The 19090-nt window shown below is 45.0% G+C and overlaps 1 protein-coding gene and 1 pseudogene across 1 annotated transcript; both read right to left on the bottom strand.

Moving 5' to 3' along the window:
* Nucleotides 1-817: 817 nt before the first annotated feature.
* On the bottom strand, nt 818-2808 carry LOC136504044 (uncharacterized; annotated as a pseudogene).
* Nucleotides 2809-6356: 3548 nt separating this feature from the next.
* On the bottom strand, nt 6357-10891 carry LOC136504254 (HIPL1 protein-like). Its single transcript, XM_066499114.1, has 7 exons — nt 10468-10891; nt 10200-10375; nt 8777-9571; nt 8464-8680; nt 7537-7715; nt 7110-7351; nt 6357-6975 (listed from the first exon to the last, which is right to left on the bottom strand). The coding sequence occupies exons 1-7, from the start codon at nt 10556-10558 to the stop codon at nt 6573-6575; spliced, it is 2103 nt and encodes a 700-aa protein (XP_066355211.1). The 5' UTR covers nt 10559-10891; the 3' UTR covers nt 6357-6572.
* Between the last annotated feature and the right edge of the window lie 8199 nt (nt 10892-19090).

The following is a 19090-nucleotide window of genomic DNA, read 5'->3' as shown; positions in this document are numbered from 1 at the left end:
ACACACACACAAAATTGACACATACATAGATGAAGTCTTGCAGACACGCGCACTAGGTAGGCCCCGCCGTGACAACTTTCCCCTTGACACCTTTTCTTTCCCATGGCATTATGTCTTTGGGTAGTTTTTTTTCAACAAGACTGATCTTCTTAGTAAAGTCTGTGAATAGCAACATCTCATCGTTGTTATTGTAGGCTTCAGCATCGTCGACGCCATCAACTCCGATAATGTGTTGTTTCCCAGGGACAACCACGTGCTTAATTCTCTTCTTCGGTGGGTGGTTACTTTCCGAGTCGGGCATATAGAAAACTTGTGCGACACGTGAAGCGAGCACCCAAGGATCATCATGGTAGCCTACGTTCTAGAGGTCCACGACCCTCAAACCGATGTCATTGAATTGATATTGCTTGATCCAACGGCATCGAAACAAGGCCACCTTTATACCCCTTCCATAGTCAAGTTCCCATATATCTTCAATTATGCCAAAGAAATGGGTCTTTCGCCCCACCTCGTCAAGAGACACTATCCGAACACCGCTGTTTTGGTTCACACATTTACTATCCTTTGTGTGGGTATACTACGTGTACCCATTGACGTCATAAGCATTTCAAGATGTCACTTATCTCGATGGACCCTCTGCCAACTTACTGATGGTAATAGAATCTATTGTTTCTCCCGATGGTATGTTTTTGTCCTTCAACCATGAAGTTAGGCGTTGCTTGTGCTGTTTTATGACCCAATCATATGAACGACCATCCCTCTCCACCATAATGATTTCCAAATGTTCTTCAATGTATGGTTCCATTAGTTTAGAGCTCTACAAGACATTGTAATGTGCCCGACTCACTTCTTTGTAATCTTGGTCTATGAACTCTTTTCTACCACCGGTTCCCTTCCCAGCCAGCCTACCCTTGTGACGAGAATTAGGATTACCAATCCCTTTCTGTATTGTCAGGTACTCTTGATAACACTCGATGACTTCTTCGCTACTGTAGCCCTCTATCATGGAGACCTCTGGGTATGCATGATTATGCACGTATCGGCTTAGAACCGACATGAACCGCTCGTAGGACCACATTTCATGTAGGTAACAAGGGCCCAAACCCTGTATCTGATTAACCATGTGAATCATGAGATGTACCATTATATCAAAAAAAGCAGGAGGTAAACACATCTCTAGTTGGTTTTGGGTCTCGACCATGAAATCATGTAGGTCACTCAGCTCTTTCTTGCCAATGGTCTTCTGTGAGATCTTCGAGAAGAAGTAGCACATGCGGGTGATGGCCATCCTCAAGAACTCTAGCTTTATAGCCCTAATTGCAATTGGTAGGTACACGGTCAGCATCACATGACAATCGTGAGCCTTGCAGTTTGTAAATGACAAGTCCTTCATCGACACTAGCTTCTTGGGGTTTGCCAAAAACCTAGTTGGGACTTTGATGTCCTTGACAAAAGTGCATAAAGTTCTCCTCTCTGGTAGGTCTAGGTTGTAGCTAGCCATGGGCAGAGTGTATTTTCCATTATCCTCAAGTATCAGGTGAAGTTCTGGCATCACTTTGAGCTGCACCATGTCTTTTCGTGCTTTTACTCCATCCTTTAACTTGGCTGTGTCCATCAAGGTACCCATGAGACTCTCAAACACATTCTTCTGCACGTGCATAGCATCAATGGCATGGGGGACCTCTAGTTGTGGCTAATAAGGCAAATACTGAAAGAAGATTGATTGTTTCTTAAAAGGTATGCCTTCGATAGGAGGTTTGCTTCTATCTCTGATCGTTCCATCTAGTTTCTTCTTTCCATAGACTATCTTTATGTTTTTCACCATTTTGTACACATGTTTTCCATTATGACATCTCTTCGGAGGGGTTCATTCTCCAGGGTGTTGTCATAGTATCTCATGTATAATTTGCTGCGGTACTTGTGACCTGTCTTCAAAAAGCGACGGTTCCTTATGTAAACAACCTTCTTGGATCCATCTAGGAAAACCCATTTAGTATCATCCAAACAGACTAAGCATCCTGTCTTTCCTTTGATCTGTCTAGACAGTGCAAACAACGCGGGGTGATCATTGATAGTGACAAATATTATTACTTTTAATGTGAAGTCCTCCTGTAGGAACGCATCGTACATCGGCACCCCATGCTTCCAAAGTTTCTCAAATTCTTGCATCACAGGCTCGAGGAACACGTCCATATCAATGCCTGGTTGTTTAGGGCCAGAAACTAGAACCGTGAGGAAAAGATACTTTCTCTTTTGGCACAACCATGTTGGGATGTTGTACATGGTCAGAATCACTGGCCAAGTGCTATGGTCGCTCATCCTCTCATTGAAGGGATTCATTCCATCAGTGCTCAAGGCGAACCGTACATTTCTTGGGTCTTCGTTGAACTCTTTGTTGTTCTTATCGAAGTCTTTCCACTGGCTACAATCGGCCGGGTGTACGATCATATCGTTTGCTACCTTGCGCTCATCTTGCCACCATGTCATGAGCGCGGCTTCCTTAGGGTTCAGGAATATACGCCTCAAGCGGTCGGTCACCGGCAGGTACCACATTACTAAGGCAGGAATTCTTCTCTTCTTTGCATCGTTGCCTAATGGAGTGTTCTCTGGTTGCTGAGATTCTTGTACCGCCTTTTTCCCACCCTTCTTATTCCTCTTATTCCCCGTGGAGGCTTCTCTCCCACTGTAAAGGTCATTGTCTTTGTACCGACTAGCCCCGCACCGAGGACATTTATCTAGATCTTTGAACGTGTCACCACGAAACAGGATACAATGGTTGGGGCATGCATGGATTTTTTCAACGTCCATTGTCAAAGGACTTATAACCTTCTTCGCATAGTATGTGTTGGCGGGAACTGAGTTTGGCTGTGGAAGCAACCATGCTAGGAGACGCAAAAGATCATCAAAACTGTAGTCCGACCAGCCATACTTAGCCTTCAGGATGAGTAGCTCAAGCACAAAACGTAGCAGTGTCCAGTGTGTCGGACAACCCTTCTCTACACCATACACAGTCTCCTTCGATGCTTTTGTCACCCTTTCTAGATTTTGTAGACCTCTCTTCTGTAGTAATATTTCTGGTCCAACGGCCCGAAGCATTTCATCCAAATTGTCACCGTCGTCTTTATCCCCCTCACGTGCTCCGCCATCATTGCAGAAATCACCACCTTGTTCATTGCGGATGTCACCACCTTGATCATTGCCTAAGTCATGATCCATTTCTTGAGCAAGCTGGCCTGAGTATTGGGACAGGTACTGCAGGGTTTTCGCATCGTCTTCTAGAACATCGCCATCATCATCAACTGCCATTGTTTCACCATGATGAATCCAAACTGTGTAGTTCCGAACAAATCCTCGCCTGATCAGATGTTCTTTGATGATACTCGAATCTGTAAATGCCACCGTGTTCTTGCAATCCTTGCAGGGACAAATAATTGTATCCTTATTATCTGTCAACGTCGATGCTTGCTTCTCTGCGGCTTCAATAAAATTGTCAACCTCTTCATGAAAAGGTGTCTCGAATCTTAACGAATTATACATCCAAGAGTTCATGTACTCCATCTTTTAAAAATACAACACAACCAAAGAAAATATACAAAATGAGTCAAATTAATAATTAATTAATTGAGAATGATTATATATACTCCATGGTAGAGGATAATTAATCAATTGCCTACTAATATAACGCATAAATATTTGAAATGAAATATAAAATGGTTAATATATACCATCACAAAGAAATGGTCTAAAAACTACCTTTCATGCCACCCAAAATCTAATTTCATTAAAAAAATAAAAAAAACAAAAACCTAGATCTAGAACTAGATCTCATGCATTTGCTTTAATCAAACTAGGGTGTAATCTAGGGTCTAAAATCAAGCAAAATTGACTAATGAAGAGTGTAAGCTCATTTCTCTACCTAATTTACACTAATAGCTTCAAATCTAGGGTCTAATTTGCTACATACAAAGCTCAAGCACCATGGAGGAGAGAGAAAACCAATAATCAAATTACTCACTAACCAACCATTAAAACTTTAATTAAAGAGTTGGAATAGCATTTTCTTACCTTCTACAACCTCTCCACCAAAGGAATTAAGATCAAAACCTCCCCCTTAGTAGAGCAATTTTTGGGAGGAGCCCAAGGCCTTTCAACTTTTTTTTCTCGGGTTAGAGTGAGTGACCCAAGGAAAAAGAAGGTGGTGGCTGCTACGTATACTGTACATATTTGTAGGGGCGGCTGGTGATTGAGCCGCCCCTAAAAATCCAACTGTAGGGGCGGCTCAATCACCAGTCGCCCCTACAAATGACCCCCATTTGTAGGAGCGGCTGAAGACACCAGCCGCCTCTACTGTGCCATTTGTAGGGGCGGCTGGTGTCCAACGCACAGGGTGTGGCCTGGCAGCGCCACTGTAGGTGCGGCTAAAGAACCAGCCACCCTTACAGTGAAAAGGGCCGCGTCCCTACAAATCTTTTTTCACGTAGTGCATAGAAAAGGAACAATATTTTTCTCTCAAAAGAAATCAGTATCAGCCAAATTTCAGCGGAAACGAATCTGTTCAGCCAAATAGATGGGTTTAAAGTTATCGTGTTTCTATGGGTGAGTCCATATATGTTGAGTGTCTGTTTGTGTGCTGTGATTCAGAAAAAAGGAAAGAAAGAAAAATTGTCGGCATTCTTTGTATAAAGAGATTGTGATAATTAAATCACTTACGCCCCGTTCGCTTGTCTTAAAAATGGCTTGTTCGGCTTCTTTTTTCAGCCGGAACAGTGTTTTTCTCTCACAACAATTCAGCCGGAACTAAGGCTGGATAACGAGCCAGCTCGGCTCGTTTGGGCTCGGCTCGTTCTGGCTCGTTAAGATAACGAGCTAGCTCGGCTCGGCTCGTTATCCTAACGAGCCAGAAAGCCAGCTCGGTTCGGCTCGTTAAAAGCTCGAGCTGGCTCGTTAAGCTCGCGAGCCAAGTATAAAAAATACATAAAATATAATATTTGCATTTATCTAAAGTTTAAGAATAATAATAATACAAAAGAAATGCATCTAGACCAGTTACCAGTCAATTTATAGGGTCTAGACCAGTTACCAGTCAATTATAAAGTGTAAGACATGAAGTAATACAAAAACTAATACAAGTTTTGATACTTTTTTTCCTGGAAGTTTGGCTCGTTTAGCTCGCGAGCGGCTCGCAAGCTGGCTCGAGTTGGCTCGTTATAGCTAACGAGCTAAAATCTTGGCTCGGCTCGGCTCGTTATCATAACGAGCCGAGCCGAGCCGAGTCGAGCCAGCCACGAGTCGAGCGAGCTAACGAGCTTCGAGTTTTTCGTCCAGCCTTAGCCGGAACAGTGTTTTTCAGCCAGTTTCAGCCAAGTTTCAGACCAGCGAACGGGGCCTTAAAAGGCAGTGACAAACCATTTGGGTATATCCTCCTAAAGCAAGTTTTTTTTCAGCAAGTTTTTTTTCAGCCTGTTCGGTTGGTCGTATTTGGCTTATAAGCCATGACTTATCAGCCAACGAACAGTATTTTTCTCTCAAACCAAATCAGTCAACAGTACTTTCAGCTATGGCTTATAAGCTAAACCAGCCCAAACGAACAGTTAGCCAAAGCGAAAGGACATGTGTTGACTACATGATGAAACGTCATTACGTATATCTATGAATGTAGTATATAGCATAATACCTTCAGTTCCTTCTTGCTCGAAAAGGAACAAATTCAGTACACGAAACGTCAATCATTTACGTACACCTCTGAACAACTTCCACAAGATATCTATGACTACAAACAAAGTTGTCCTGATTAGCGAGTGTCCGGTTGCATTAGCATTGCCATTTCAATGCCACCTAATGCATATTTCAATCTTCACCCAGAAAAAAAAAGAAAAAGAAAAGCAGGGGGACCTTCCAGCTCATTCACAAGTGCAGCGCAGTTCTCAGTGAAGAAACCGGTCCAGTGTTGTTATTGTCATCTGCTAGCTGATGATGCCTCATCTCGTATGCATGAAGGCATCCACGGTATTCCACACATTGGCAACAAAGGCCTTCTTCGTTCTTCCTTCTGTGATCATAGAATGCCGGCTTGCCAAGCATGGATGGTCGTCGCTGAAAAGGCTTAGCGCTTAGCGTTTAATCAATTTTTCCTTTTTTGGTTTTGTTTTTTGAGAGCTTAAAAAATAGCAAGAGGCTGGATTTGTAATAAGAATTGGTTGTGTGCAAAACTCTTGCAGAGACCGGAATAAAAATTCCTTCTTCTAAAAATGCCGGCTTGGCAGCGGCAATCGGACGATGACGAGCACTCCAGAAGATCACTCTCTGTGTGCGATCATCAGATCATGGAATATAGCCACATGATACATGAACAAAAGTTTCCCCAGCTCCTCTGTTTTCCTCTGCAAATAACTGAATATTTAGGAGTATTTACCAAGATCCTACAGCAAACTCAGGGTAACACTCATATTCTACATAGCATCGGATCCCTAACTGACTGAGTCTTATTGTGATCTCTTCCTAGTAACATATGCACCATATCAGGACTGGTTATTTCTCCTTTTGAACATGATGACTGACTCAGCAGCAGGATCCTATGTTACCAACAAACCCAAAACATATATAATGACAGACAACAAAAGCATTCCCATCTGATTGTTCAATCCTGTCATCGACGCCTTCGATGAAGGACCAGGAGGCGCTGCCCCATTGCCCGTCTCAGGTCTCTCTGTCGGGCAAGTATAGCTGCAGAGGCTGGGCCTCACAACTCGGTACACGCCTTTGCTGGCCAACACATAGATGTCCTTGTTGTTATCCTCACCAAACGAGTATATGTAGCCAAGCGACGGGAGAGGACTCCCAGCAGCGGTGTCGCAGGGTATCGGAGAGTCCTTGGAGCAGATGAAGGGGATCAGAGTGGAGGTGTAGTTCCCACTGCTCTCAGGGGTCTCTGTGCCTGTCCACATGGCCGAAGCGTACAGGTCGGCATACAAATACCTGAAATAGAACAGATTAACAGATACATCTCATGAGTTAAGTTTCAAGAATTGGTCTGTACAAAATGAGTTCCGAATGAACACAATGGACGTATCGAGATAGCAGTGTTGATCGAATGATGTTGATGATGATACCTTCCATACAAGCAGGGATCAGTGGACCCTCTATAGACGTAACCTCCCATGATTGATGCCGACCCAATATTCTTATTGACATCAGAATGACTGTATCCCATGATTGGAGGAATGGCGTTTATGGAGCTGAGAGAGGTATTTCCTCCAGGTGCCCATTGTGGATGGTAAACAAGTGGACCCTCGAGTGCACGCCATCCATAGTTTCCGCCTTTGGAGATCAAATCTACTTCTTCGTATTCATCCTACATGGTTAATGTCCAAACACAAATGAAGTTGGTAACATACAAAATATATACATATTCAGTTCCTCAACAGTGTCTAGAAGCAATGAATCCCTGACTCCAATCTCATAAGGCAAACTAATCAAGCAAGTCAACATTAGCAGCTAGCAAATTAAACATGGATTACTGAGGCTCTTGAATGGTACCTGCCCAACATCTCCACAGTAGAAGTAGGAAGGCCTCTCGGAATCAAAGCTGCATCTCCATGGGTTTCTAAGACCCAATGCCCAAATTTCTGGTTCTAACTCGCTATCATCAGTATACGGGTTGTCTTTTGGAATAGAGTAATTGCCCCACAAACTTGTGTTACTAATTTCACTAGCTCCTGAAAAGAAAAGAAAAACAAGAATCAGAACATGTTGGTTGCGTTCATTCAGAAAAAAAGATTTTAATAGTCTATCTGACAGAGCTATATGTTTTGGCAGAGGAAACCAGATAATTCATACTCATATAGACTAATTTGAATTGCAGTTGCAGGCAGAGGAAACCAGCTAATTCATACCCATATAGACTCATTTGAATTGCAGTTTGCAGACATCATAAGTAACAAGTGCTTGCAAGATTCAGAGCCATGGCCTTCCAATTAGTTCACTATGAAAATGATAGCTAATAATGCTGCCAATACGAAGACCACATTCTCATCTAGTCATCTTCTGGCATCTTTGACTAACATGATAACTAATAATGCTGCCAATGCGCCCAATAATTTGCTAGCTTATTAGTAGCTAATACCGTGGGCCCAAAAGAGAGACATCATTTGTTTCAAAAGAGAGAGAGAGAGAGAGAGAGAGAGACATCATTGGAATAGCCTAACTTGAAGGTTCTGGTTAGTGGTTAGGACCAGAGTTTACTGATGTGTCCATTTCGTTTGTTAGTACTGATGCCAAAGCTTTCATGTAAAATAACTTAGATGAAAAGCAAGAGCAAATTTATGGAGATATAAACACGGAAATAAAATGGAGTAGAGGAAAGTAATGAAAGATGGAAATTTAATTGGAGCAAATCAACAAACAAATAACAAAGAATTTCAAAATTAGTACGTCAGCGAATGACAAAAAGACTCGAAGACTTACTCAGTGTACTGTCAACATCAAGCCTCATAATTTTGCCCAGAAGTGACTTTTTGTTCTGAGCGAAATTAAAAGGGTCTCCCTTTCCTCCACCATCGCCCATCATGAGGTAGAGATACCCATCGGTAGGACCAAAAAGTACCTGTCCTCCATGTTGAGATGTGTAAGGTAGCCCCATTGTGAAAATCCTTCTAACCTCAGACGGATCAGCAGAAGTTGCCTGACAAAGCATTTCAAGAAGAATGTGAGCACTGAACAGATGAAGTTCAGGGAACATCAAGACAGTGATTGGAAGAGTATGTTCAGAGGAGCAAACCTCAGAAACATTTGCTGAGGAGCCTTTGGCCGAATATTCTGATACAACAACTTGATACTGGCACGGTTGAGCACCATTATCAGTACCAAGCTTCGAAGGATCGCAGCCCACATCAGAATTGCAGGAGCACCTTCCAGTGCAGCTGGGTGACTTTGTCCTATCACAGTTGTAAGAGGCAAACAAGCGACCATTGGTAGCAAAATTGGGATGAAACGCCATGCCCATGAGTCCAAATGCCGAATCAAAGTGCACCTGATCAGTCAGATCGACAAATGGGCTTGCTTCTTCGAATTGCAGAGTGCCCCCAGATCCTTGCTCGGGGACAGTGGCCAACCATATCTTACCAGGTTGGCTGCCAAGGAAGATCCTATTGGAACCATCTGGGTGAGGAGCCATGTTAAGGTAGGACCCGTTATCGATCCTCTCGAGGCATATCCCTTTAGGAGAGGGTGAAGGTTGGGTGGCGTTGAATGAGACTGTGCTGCCACTGAAGCACACAGACTGGTCATCAGGCGAACCACCAAAGGAGGTGCAGAAGTCACTTTGGGACTGCCATGCATCGGTGAGCTTCGACGGTGAACTAGGAGGCGGTGCGGTGCCTTGCAGGGGAGGTTGGAAAGGAGAGTTTGTTATGCTGACATCCTTGCAAGTATCCCAAACAAGTTTGCAGTAGTCCTGAGTGGCGGTTTCCTTGGACTGAGCAGAAGTTGCCGACGCTGTGGAGTTGCAGAGGAAAGGAATCATCCGAATCTGTGGCCCGGCGTTGAACAAATCAGCAGAATATGGACTGCATTTCTGGAAGCAGAGTTGTTGAATTCAGGGTATTGATTGACATGTCAATAAACTTGCTTTTCTGAGTAAGACATCTAGTTTTCAGTTAGTTCAGAGGGTATTGTTAACCAAATTCAGTCGCTTGGAAATATGTTATACTACTACTTAGATATAACATGCACAGTACTCTCAAATATGGTTTCTCTTTTTGTTTGGTCTGAATTTGTAGAAATATTTAGACTGGATATTAAATTTACAGTAATCATTGTGATGCCAGCAAAGCGAGCATGTGAAGCTGCCTGTGAACGTTCTTTTGAAGTGCATGTAGCATTTTTCTGCAGTACTCTGGTGATTGTGACTAGTTGAGTATCAGAAAAAGCAAAAGTTTCAATCTTCCTGTACATAAGCGGAGCGCAGGTGAAGAGAACAGTAAGACTCAGCAGCAGAATGAAGCAAATTAGCAAATCCATCTGAACTGAAACCCTGCCCGGCTGCCCCCCAAACGAGTAGAATGCATCAAACTTCAAACCCAGGCAAGCAAATCGTCGAGCACGTGAGAAGCGGCTTTATATAAAGAAAAACAATAAAAGAGCAAAGTTTGCAGAGGCCAAGTGATGGCACATAGCGCATGGTAGAGATGGTTGATGCTTACAGCGCAGAGGATTGACTTGACGACGGCGGCGCAGGCAGCGTCGGCGATGGACATGGCGTCGAACTGCTTGCTGAGCGCGGCATCGGCGGTAGCGTCGCAGCAGCTGCTGTTCCCGCTGGCGCTGCCGCAGGGGGAGGCGCAAAACTTGAGCGTGGTGTTGAGCAGCACCGGCGCCCCTGGAAGGAGAAAGAGCAGCAAAAAATTAGATGAGCATGCAGCGCCGGTCGCCGGTCGGTAAAGTGAAGGGAAGGGACCGGAACTGACTTACTTGCGTCGGTGCATAGTGGGAAGGCGAGAGAGGCAGGGAGGAGGAGGAGGAAGCTGAGGCTCAGCAGGAGCCGCCACCGCAGCATCTTCATCTGTGGAGCCTGCTCTGCTGGATCGCCGACGAAAATGGAGCTAGGCTGAAATCTTGTCGATGTACTAGTTAGCACGCAGTGCAGTGAGGCAGAGTGGAAGAGTGACGATGACAGGCTCCAGCGTCCACTGCGTACTTCAAGAAAAGGTATGCATTGGACGCAGAGGAGAGAGTGGGATTGGATACACACAACACGAGACGACAGAAGGAGAAGAAGGAGGAGGAGGAGAAGGCCGACGGAGAGAGTCAACTTGTTGGTGTTCCGTCTGGGTGGGTTGGTGGCAACGCAGCACAGCCGCAACTGCCGGTGCCAGTCTGCCAAAGGTAGGAGATGGTTGGGAAGTGGAGCGCTACTAAATAAAATAAATATATAGTAGTAAAATCTCCCGTATCTTCTTCTTCACGTGCATGTGTAAGGGGTGTTTAGATTTTTTTTCGACGAGGAAGAATTATATTACATAATACTTCCTCCGTCCAAAATTATTTGTACTTCTAGGATTTAGCACGGTAACTAAGATAGATCGAAAATTATCAAAATACCTCTATAGATGTCGGCCAGGTGCAGAGGTACGGTGGTGCTGTGTGGAGGCTAAAGGAAGTTCCGGAGTATGGTAAATCATCGTCTACCATTTTCTTTTCTTTTTTTTTACACACATTGACGATGGATGAGGGTCCTGGAAACCTCCAGACTCCAGAGTACTCCGTAGTACTATGCCGAACTTGTTGTCCGGGTTTTTTTTTCTTTGACACAAGTCAGATTGTTTTTTCTCTGGTTCCACCGGCTGGTTCATCTGACAGCCTAGAAGTGCATGCCTCTGGTACCTACGTGTGCAAATATTATGGGAAATTTTTTGAACCATAGACGTCCAAATATTATTAGACAGAGGGAGTAGATCAACACATTACAAACCTTCTGAATTACATAAATAAATACCCAGAAACTTATTTTCATCTAAATTGTACCAACGCTTTGAATAGTTCCATATCTCAAAACTAAACATGTACGACGTTTTGCAGTATGTATGACCGCACAGGCAAACACTCGGCAAAAGGTCTTAGAACAGATGCTTAATGAACGACGGTCAACATTCATGTAGCCGAAGTTGAGAAACTTCTTTCTGGTCTCTTCCTTCTTCTTCTTACTGCCACCGAAGAATGAGGAAGACCGATCTAAAACTTATTCTCCCTAGTCCTTAATCGTGGCCAGATCTAACCACGATAAAACGGAGAAGAGACCGAAGAAAATTATTCCATTGCAGCGACACCATCTTCGCCTTGATGTCGCCGTCCGAAAATAAAAGTCTCCATGTCATACTGGTGAGGATGCTGACGTCGTAGTTGTCGTCCTCATCTTCAACAGAGCCGCCATAGAGAAGACGATTCCGCCCTACCCTCTCGCCGTCGCCGGAGAGGAGGAGGAGGGATGCTAAAGTTTAGCTGGCTAATTTTAGTCCTATTTAGTCACTTTTTACCTAAACACTATGACTAAATGGGACTAAATGTGTATTTAGCCAATTAGTCACAAGGGGTTGCGAAATGGGACTGTCGGGTATCGATATTAAGGATACCCAAAGCAACGCTGACTTTCTCGGATGGCTCGAGACGTATTAAAAGGTCTCGCCCCGATCCCAAGGCCGCTGACTCCGTCTCGCCCAATTTCAAGGCCACTGGCTCTGTCTCGCCCGACCCCTTGGGTGCGGGCTCCGTCTCGCCCGACCCCAAGGACGTCGGTTCCGTCTCGCCCGACCCCTTGGGTTTGGGCTCTGTCTCGCCCAAGGTCGCGGGCACCGTCTCGCCCGACCTCGAGGACGCGGGTTTCGTCTCGTCTGACGGGGACCCATACCGCCGCCAACCACTACAGGTCCAAGCGTTTGGGCCTGGGTCAAAACTCTGACGCTAGGGAAGAGGCTGGCACGCCTTGATATAAACCGTGGCCATGATGACCCATACCTAGGGATTCACATCAAGAATAGTATCGGACGTGTGTTCTCATCAGTTCATCACGACGTCCGCTGGAACGGAGTGAAACGCCATGACCGGTAGATGACGTCTGCGCATGGCGCCAGTGACGAACAGGGCCGCGACATGGAGCCCTCCCTGTTGACATCTACATGATCGACGGAACCCGCATGATAGAAGGGGAGTGCCCGATCTTTCGGTGAGTGGAGATAATTTCGATCTGGTGGAAGTAGACCCTCACGATCCGACTACGACGAGCGAACCCGAAGCGCCAATGCAATCGCTGAACCAACTCCCGATGGTTACCAACCTCGCCGGTGCGAGATCAGCCTGATCACGAAGATCGTTTCCTGCACGCAATCGAAAAACGAACAAGAAAAAGACGCGAGCAATCACACTTATCGCTCGAAGGTGGAGTTCTGAATCACACAAAGACGGCGCGGAATTGCCGTGTTCGAGAGTAGCTAAAGCTAGATGTAAAACAAAACTCAAGTTGTAAACAAAAGGGACTCCGAGTAAATAAAGGGGGCGCAGCCCCTGGAGTCCAGATCGACGGCAGGAGGGGGGGGGCGCCACCAGGGAAAAGGCGGCGGCTGCCAGCCCTAGGCGCCCCACCTGGGCTGCCCTGTTGGGCCATCTTCTTATTCCGCTGGCCCTTCGTTCCTTAACAGCATGATGAAGTTTAATTCTCTCGCACGGGCCCGAGTGATTGGCCCTAGATGATCAACTGGAGGCGCCTGAGGTGCTGCTGGTGTAGATGTACTCGTGGTGTCCTCATCATCCTCCCCTTCTTGAATTGAAGTCGTCCTCGACGGCAACTCCTCATCTTCGCCCGCATAAGGTTTCAAATCTGCAACATTAAAACTCGTGGAAACACCAAACTCCGCAGGCAGGTCAAGGATGTAAGCATTATCATTAATCTTGGTTAGTACTTTAAAAGGACCAGCAGCACGTGGCATCAATTTAGAACGACGTAAAGTAGGAAAACGATCCTTTCTTAAATGCAACCAAACCAGATCACCCGGTTCAAAAGTAACATGTTGTCTCCCTTTACTACCCGCAACCTGATATTTAGCATTAGCAGTAGCAATGTTTTGTTTAGTTTGTTCATGCAAGCTAATCATTTGATCAATATGTGCAGCGGCATCTATGTGTGGAGCGTCCTCAGCATCAAGAGCAAACAAATCAATGGGCGCTCGAGGAATATAACCATAAACAATCTGAAAGGGACACATTTTTGTAGAAGAATGCGTTGCATGATTATAAGCAAACTCAACATGAGGCAAGCAATCCTCCCAACGTTTCAAGTTTTTATCTAAAACAGCCCTAAGCATGGTTGACAAAGTTCGATTAACCACCTCAGTTTGCCCATCAGTCTGAGGGTGACAAGTAGTGCTAAACAGCAATTTAGTTCCCATTTTATTCCACAGTGATCTCCAAAAATGACTGAGAAACTTAGCATCACGATCAGAGACTATTGTATTTGGAATACCATGCAAACGAATAATCTCTTTAAAGAACAATTCAGCAATATTGCTAGCATCATCAGTCTTATGACAAGGTATAAAATGAGCCATTTTGGAGAAACGATCAACAACCACAAAAATATTGTCCCTCCCCTTCTTAGTTCGAGGCAATCCCAAAACAAAGTCCATAGAAATATCAAGCCAAGGGGAAGTAGGAACAGGCAAAGGCATGTACAAACCATGGTTGTTCAATCGTGACTTAGCTTTCTGGCAAGTATTGCAACGTGCAACAAGGCGCTCAACATCAGCGCGCATCCGGGGCCAAAAGAAATGAGCAGCCAGCACCTCATGCGTCTTGTAGACGCCAAAGTGCCCCATGAGACCGCCTCCATGCGCTTCCTGTAACAACAAACGACGAACCGAGCTAGCTGGAACACACAGCTTGTTAGCGCGAAACAGGAACCCGTCCTGTATGTGAAATTTGCCCCATGGTTTGCCATGAATACAATGGGCAAAAGCATCTTTAAAATCAGCATCATCCACATATTGATCCTTCACAGTTTGCAGGCCAAAAATTTTAAAATCTAACTGTGATAGCATGGTATAGCGACGAGACAAAGCATCAGCAATAACATTTTCTTTCCCGCTCTTGTGTTTAATAATGTAAGGAAAAGACTCAATGAATTCTACCCATTTAGCATGACGACGGTTCAGGTTTGTTTGGGTACGAATATGTTTTAAAGCCTCATGATCAGAATGAATTATAAACTCGCGATGCCAAAGGTAGTGCTGCCAAGTATGCAAAGTGCGCACTAAAGCATAAAGCTCCTTATCATAAGTAGAATAATTCAAGCTAGCACCACTTAATTTCTCGCTAAAATAGGCATCAGGTTTTCCTTCTTGTAACAAAACAGCACCTAGCCCAATACCGCTAGCATCACATTCAAGCTCAAACACTTTAGTAAAATCAGGCAACTGCAAGAGAGGAGAATTGGTTAACTTATCTTTCAAGGTGCTGAACGCAACCTCTTGCGAATCACTCCAAGCAAAGGGGACATCCTTCTTTGTAAGCTCATGTAGAGGCGCTGCAATGGAGCTAAAATCACGAACAAACCTGCGGTAGAAACCTGCAAGGCCAAGAAAGCTTCGAATTTGTGTGACCGTCGTCGGTGTAGGCCACGCCCGAATGGCATCGATCTTGCTGCTATCCACCTCAATGCCCTGTGGAGTAACAACATAGCCAAGAAACGAGACACGTTGTGTGCAAAACATGCATTTTTCGATGTTAGCAAATAAATTGGCCGCACGCAACGCATCAAAAACAGCACGCAAATGGTCTAAATGCTCTTTCATAGACTTGCTGTAAATAAGGATATCATCAAAATAGACAACTACAAACAATCCTATGAAGGGCCTCAGAACTTCATTCATCAAACGCATAAAAGTGCTGGGAGCATTCGTCAAACCAAACGGCATAACCAACCATTCATATAACCCAAATTTCGTTTTAAAAGCCGTTTTCCATTCATCACCTAATTTCATGCGAATCTGATGGTAGCCACTACGCAAATCAATCTTAGTAAAAATAATGGCACCACTAAGCTCATCTAGCATATCATCAAGGCGTGGTATAGGATATCGGTAGCGAATGGTAATGTTATTAATAGCACGACAGTCTACACACATACGCCAAGAGCCATCTTTCTTTGGAACAAGTAACACAGGAACAGAGCAAGGGCTAAGAGACTCACGAATATAACCCTTGTCAAGCAACGCCTGTACCTGTCGCTGGATCTCCTTTGTCTCATCCGGATTTGTACGGTACGGGGCGCGGTTCGGGAGCTGTGCGCCGGGAATGAGGTCGATCTGGTGCTCAATGCCACGAAGTGGTGGAAGGCCTGGTGGCAAATCTTTTGGAAAGACATCAGCGTACTCCTGCAAAATGTTAGCAACAGCAGGGGGAATATCCAAAGACGGTGTATCATCAAGGGAAACGAGCACACGAGAGCATATAAGGGCATAGCATGGCAAAGTAGCATCGTGTAACTTATCAAAATCAGCACGTGTAGCAAGCAAAACAGGAGCATTTAACTTGATTTCAGAATGAACAGAGGTCGATGGTGCAAGTTGTTTAGCAGTTTTAGCAGCTCGAGCAAGATCATCTTTAAGAATTTGTTCAGGTGTCATTGGATGTATAATTATTTTTTGACCCTTAAACATGAGAGAATAGTGATTGGAACGACCATGATGCAAGCTATCAGTATCATATTGCCAAGGTCGCCCAAGTAACAGAGAGCATACTTCCATGGGAATAACATCACAATCGACAAAATCAGAATAAGCACCCATGGAGAAAGGAACACGAACCGAACGAGTAATTCTAATTTTCCCACCATCATTAAGCCATTGAATGTGATATGGATGTGGATGCTTACGAGTGGGTAAAGACAACTTCTCAACCAGCGCGGTACTCGCCAAATTGTTGCAGCTGCCGCTATCGATGATGATGCGAATGGATCGCTCTTGCACAACGCCCTTGGTATGGAAAAGAGTGTGTCGCTGATTCGTCTCAGGCGTAGCGACCTGTGTACTAAGAACACGCTGCACAACAAGACTTTCATACCTATCGGCGTCGTCCGGGTTGACATGTACGTCCGTCTTTGCTGCATGGTCAGTGGCAAGCATAGCGGGTTGAATATCGTCAGAATCACTAGCGGAAGAATACTCACCATCGTCACGAATGAGCAAGGCACGCTTGTTCGGACATTCCCGAGACACATGGCCAAATCCTTGGCAACGAAAGCACTGAATATCCCGTGTGCGGCGTGTGGAAGGAACTGCACCTGTGGACGGAGGAGTACCTGCAGAAGTGGCTGCCCGCTCACGTGGTGTAGTGGTGGGTGTGGACGGTGCAGGGGGCGCGGGTGCTGAACCGGATGTCGAGCTTCGTCCTGCAAAAGAGTTAGAATATGGCTTCGAGCGGCGTCCCTGTATTTGACGTTCAGCTTTGCAAGCAAATTCAAATAATGTGGTCATATCATAATACTCTTTGTAATCAAGTATATCCTGAATTTCACGGTTTAAACCACCACGAAAACGTGCCATAGCAGCATCGTTTTCCTCAACTAACCCACACCGAATCATGCCTTTTTGCAATTCCTGGTAATAGTCCTCTACAGATTGTGAACCTTGCTGAAAACATTGCATTTTATTAAGCAAATCGCGAGCATAATAAGAAGGTACAAATCTGTATCGCATAGCAGCTTTTAATTGATCCCATGTGGTTGGAACTGTAGCGGGATGTTTTTGTTTATATTCACGCCACCAAATTAAAGCAAAATCAGTAAATTCACTAATAGCAGCTTTAACTTGAGAATTAGCAGGAATATCATGGCATGAAAATTTCTGGTCGACTTCTAATTCCCAATCAAGATATGCAGCAGGATCATATTTGCCATTAAAAGATGGAATTTTAAATTTTATCTTAGCAAAAGAATCATTACCGGGACGGCGTGGCACACGGCGAGCGCGGCCTTGACGGTCTCCACCGTCCTGCTCCGTGTCACCAACATAATCGTTCTGGAGATCTGCGACCAGCGTGCTCAATGAGTCGAGGCGTGACACGATGGTGTCGAGCGTGGTCTTGGTGGCTGTCTGCGAGAGGTCTAGCTGATCGAACCGCTCGTTCGACGTAGTGACCGTGGAATCCATCCGTTCATGCATCGTCTTGATGTCGGTGGCAAGTCCATCAATCTGTGTCCGCAGGTCCTGCAGCTCATCCTTCACGTCGTCGCCGTCGCCTGCCATGGTTAGCGCAAACACAAAACCGATGCCAAAATAGGGTGTAACGGTTCACAAGGCGCTCACACTAGTGCTGTTATCAATGTCTTATCCGTTCTTACCTAGCACACAGGGGCGACCCACAACCGACCGGAGGAACTCGCGAAAGATTGGAGCAGCGATTGCCTGGGAACAAAGTCAGCTCGTCGTAGAACTATGTGGAGTTCTGGGTAGGCCGCACTCAAGTCAAGGATTAGCAATTAACGAATGCAGATTAGCGAATGTTCAATAAGTATCCAAAGTACAAGTCACAAGTGCTGGCTAAGACGTGTCCTAGACGTAGCGCAACAAGGTGAAACAAAGGACGATGGAAAGAACTCACAGAACAAGCAAATAGCCCGGATTTTTCTTTTTTTTCCAAAAGGTACTAGTAGGAATCAACTTTTTTTTTTTGCACTATTTTTTTTATATTTTTCTCTGAACAAGGATCACAAAAGATGCAACCACAAAAATTGGCACCTACAACTGAGGTGTTATGTGGCCTACAGAAAAACAACACGTTCTCTGAAAAACGTGCAAAACCCTTGACAATTTTTTTTCTATATTTTCCCGAATTTTTTTGGGGATTTTGACGAAACCAAACAGACCGAAGGTGAGTTTGGGTCGGCTCCAAATGGTGTCGAGATGCTCCACAAAAAATTTCAGATTTTTCTGACAAACGAGCGAAAAGTTATGCCTGTTTTACCGAAGGTATCTCAAGTTATGTTTTTCGGAAGGCACAACACGGCGGCGGCAGTTAGGGCAAAGCGTCCCTAAACTCCAACACCGATCACAGGATCAATCGTCCCTGTGACTAACAGCAGTAGGTAGGCGCCAGATGATGTAAGGAGGGCTGCGATGCAGGAGAAATAACAGCGGCTGGCAACCTATCTAGGGTTAGCGCGGCGGCGAGAGATCACACAAGGCGGCTAGCGGGGGCAAGTCGAGTAATATGGTGGCTTCGACTTGTTGTTTGGGAACGGTGGGTGGGATAGCGGCGGAAACAAAGAATAGCAACGGTGCGGTTGAACTACGACCACGAACACAATCCTAAGCCAGCAACAAGACTCGACCACGGAAACAAACTCAACAATGCGAAACTGGAATGAAATTGCAAAGGCACAAAGGTTGATAGGACAGCGGAAAGTAAAATATTTTTTTGGCTTTTGTGGACTCTAGGTAATGAACAAATATGAATCGGGAAAACACTCGATAAAGCTCACCGATCAACCTGGAAATCTGATACCACTTGATAGAAGGGGAGTGCCCGATCTTTCGGTGAGTGGAGA

Source organism: Miscanthus floridulus, chromosome 14 (genome assembly GCF_019320115.1).
Source record: "Miscanthus floridulus cultivar M001 chromosome 14, ASM1932011v1, whole genome shotgun sequence".
Lineage (NCBI taxonomy): Eukaryota > Viridiplantae > Streptophyta > Magnoliopsida > Poales > Poaceae > Miscanthus > Miscanthus floridulus.
Note: the sequence above shows the minus strand (reverse complement) of the source record. Positions and strands in the feature narration are given on the sequence as shown.

What these genes read in the sequence shown, in the direction of transcription:
- LOC136504254 (XM_066499114.1), bottom strand. Translation starts at nt 10,558, where the DNA reads ATGAAGATGCTGCGGTGGCGGCTCCTGCTGAGCCTCAGCTTCCTCCTC. An exon ending in CCTCAGCAAATGTTTCTGAG is followed by an intron (nt 8,681 to 8,776) that starts GTTTGCTCCTCT and finishes ATGCTTTGTCAG; the next exon opens with GCAACTTCTGCTGATCCGTC. An exon ending in ACTGTGGAGATGTTGGGCAG is followed by an intron (nt 7,352 to 7,536) that starts GTACCATTCAAG and finishes TTAACCATGTAG; the next exon opens with GATGAATACGAAGAAGTAGA.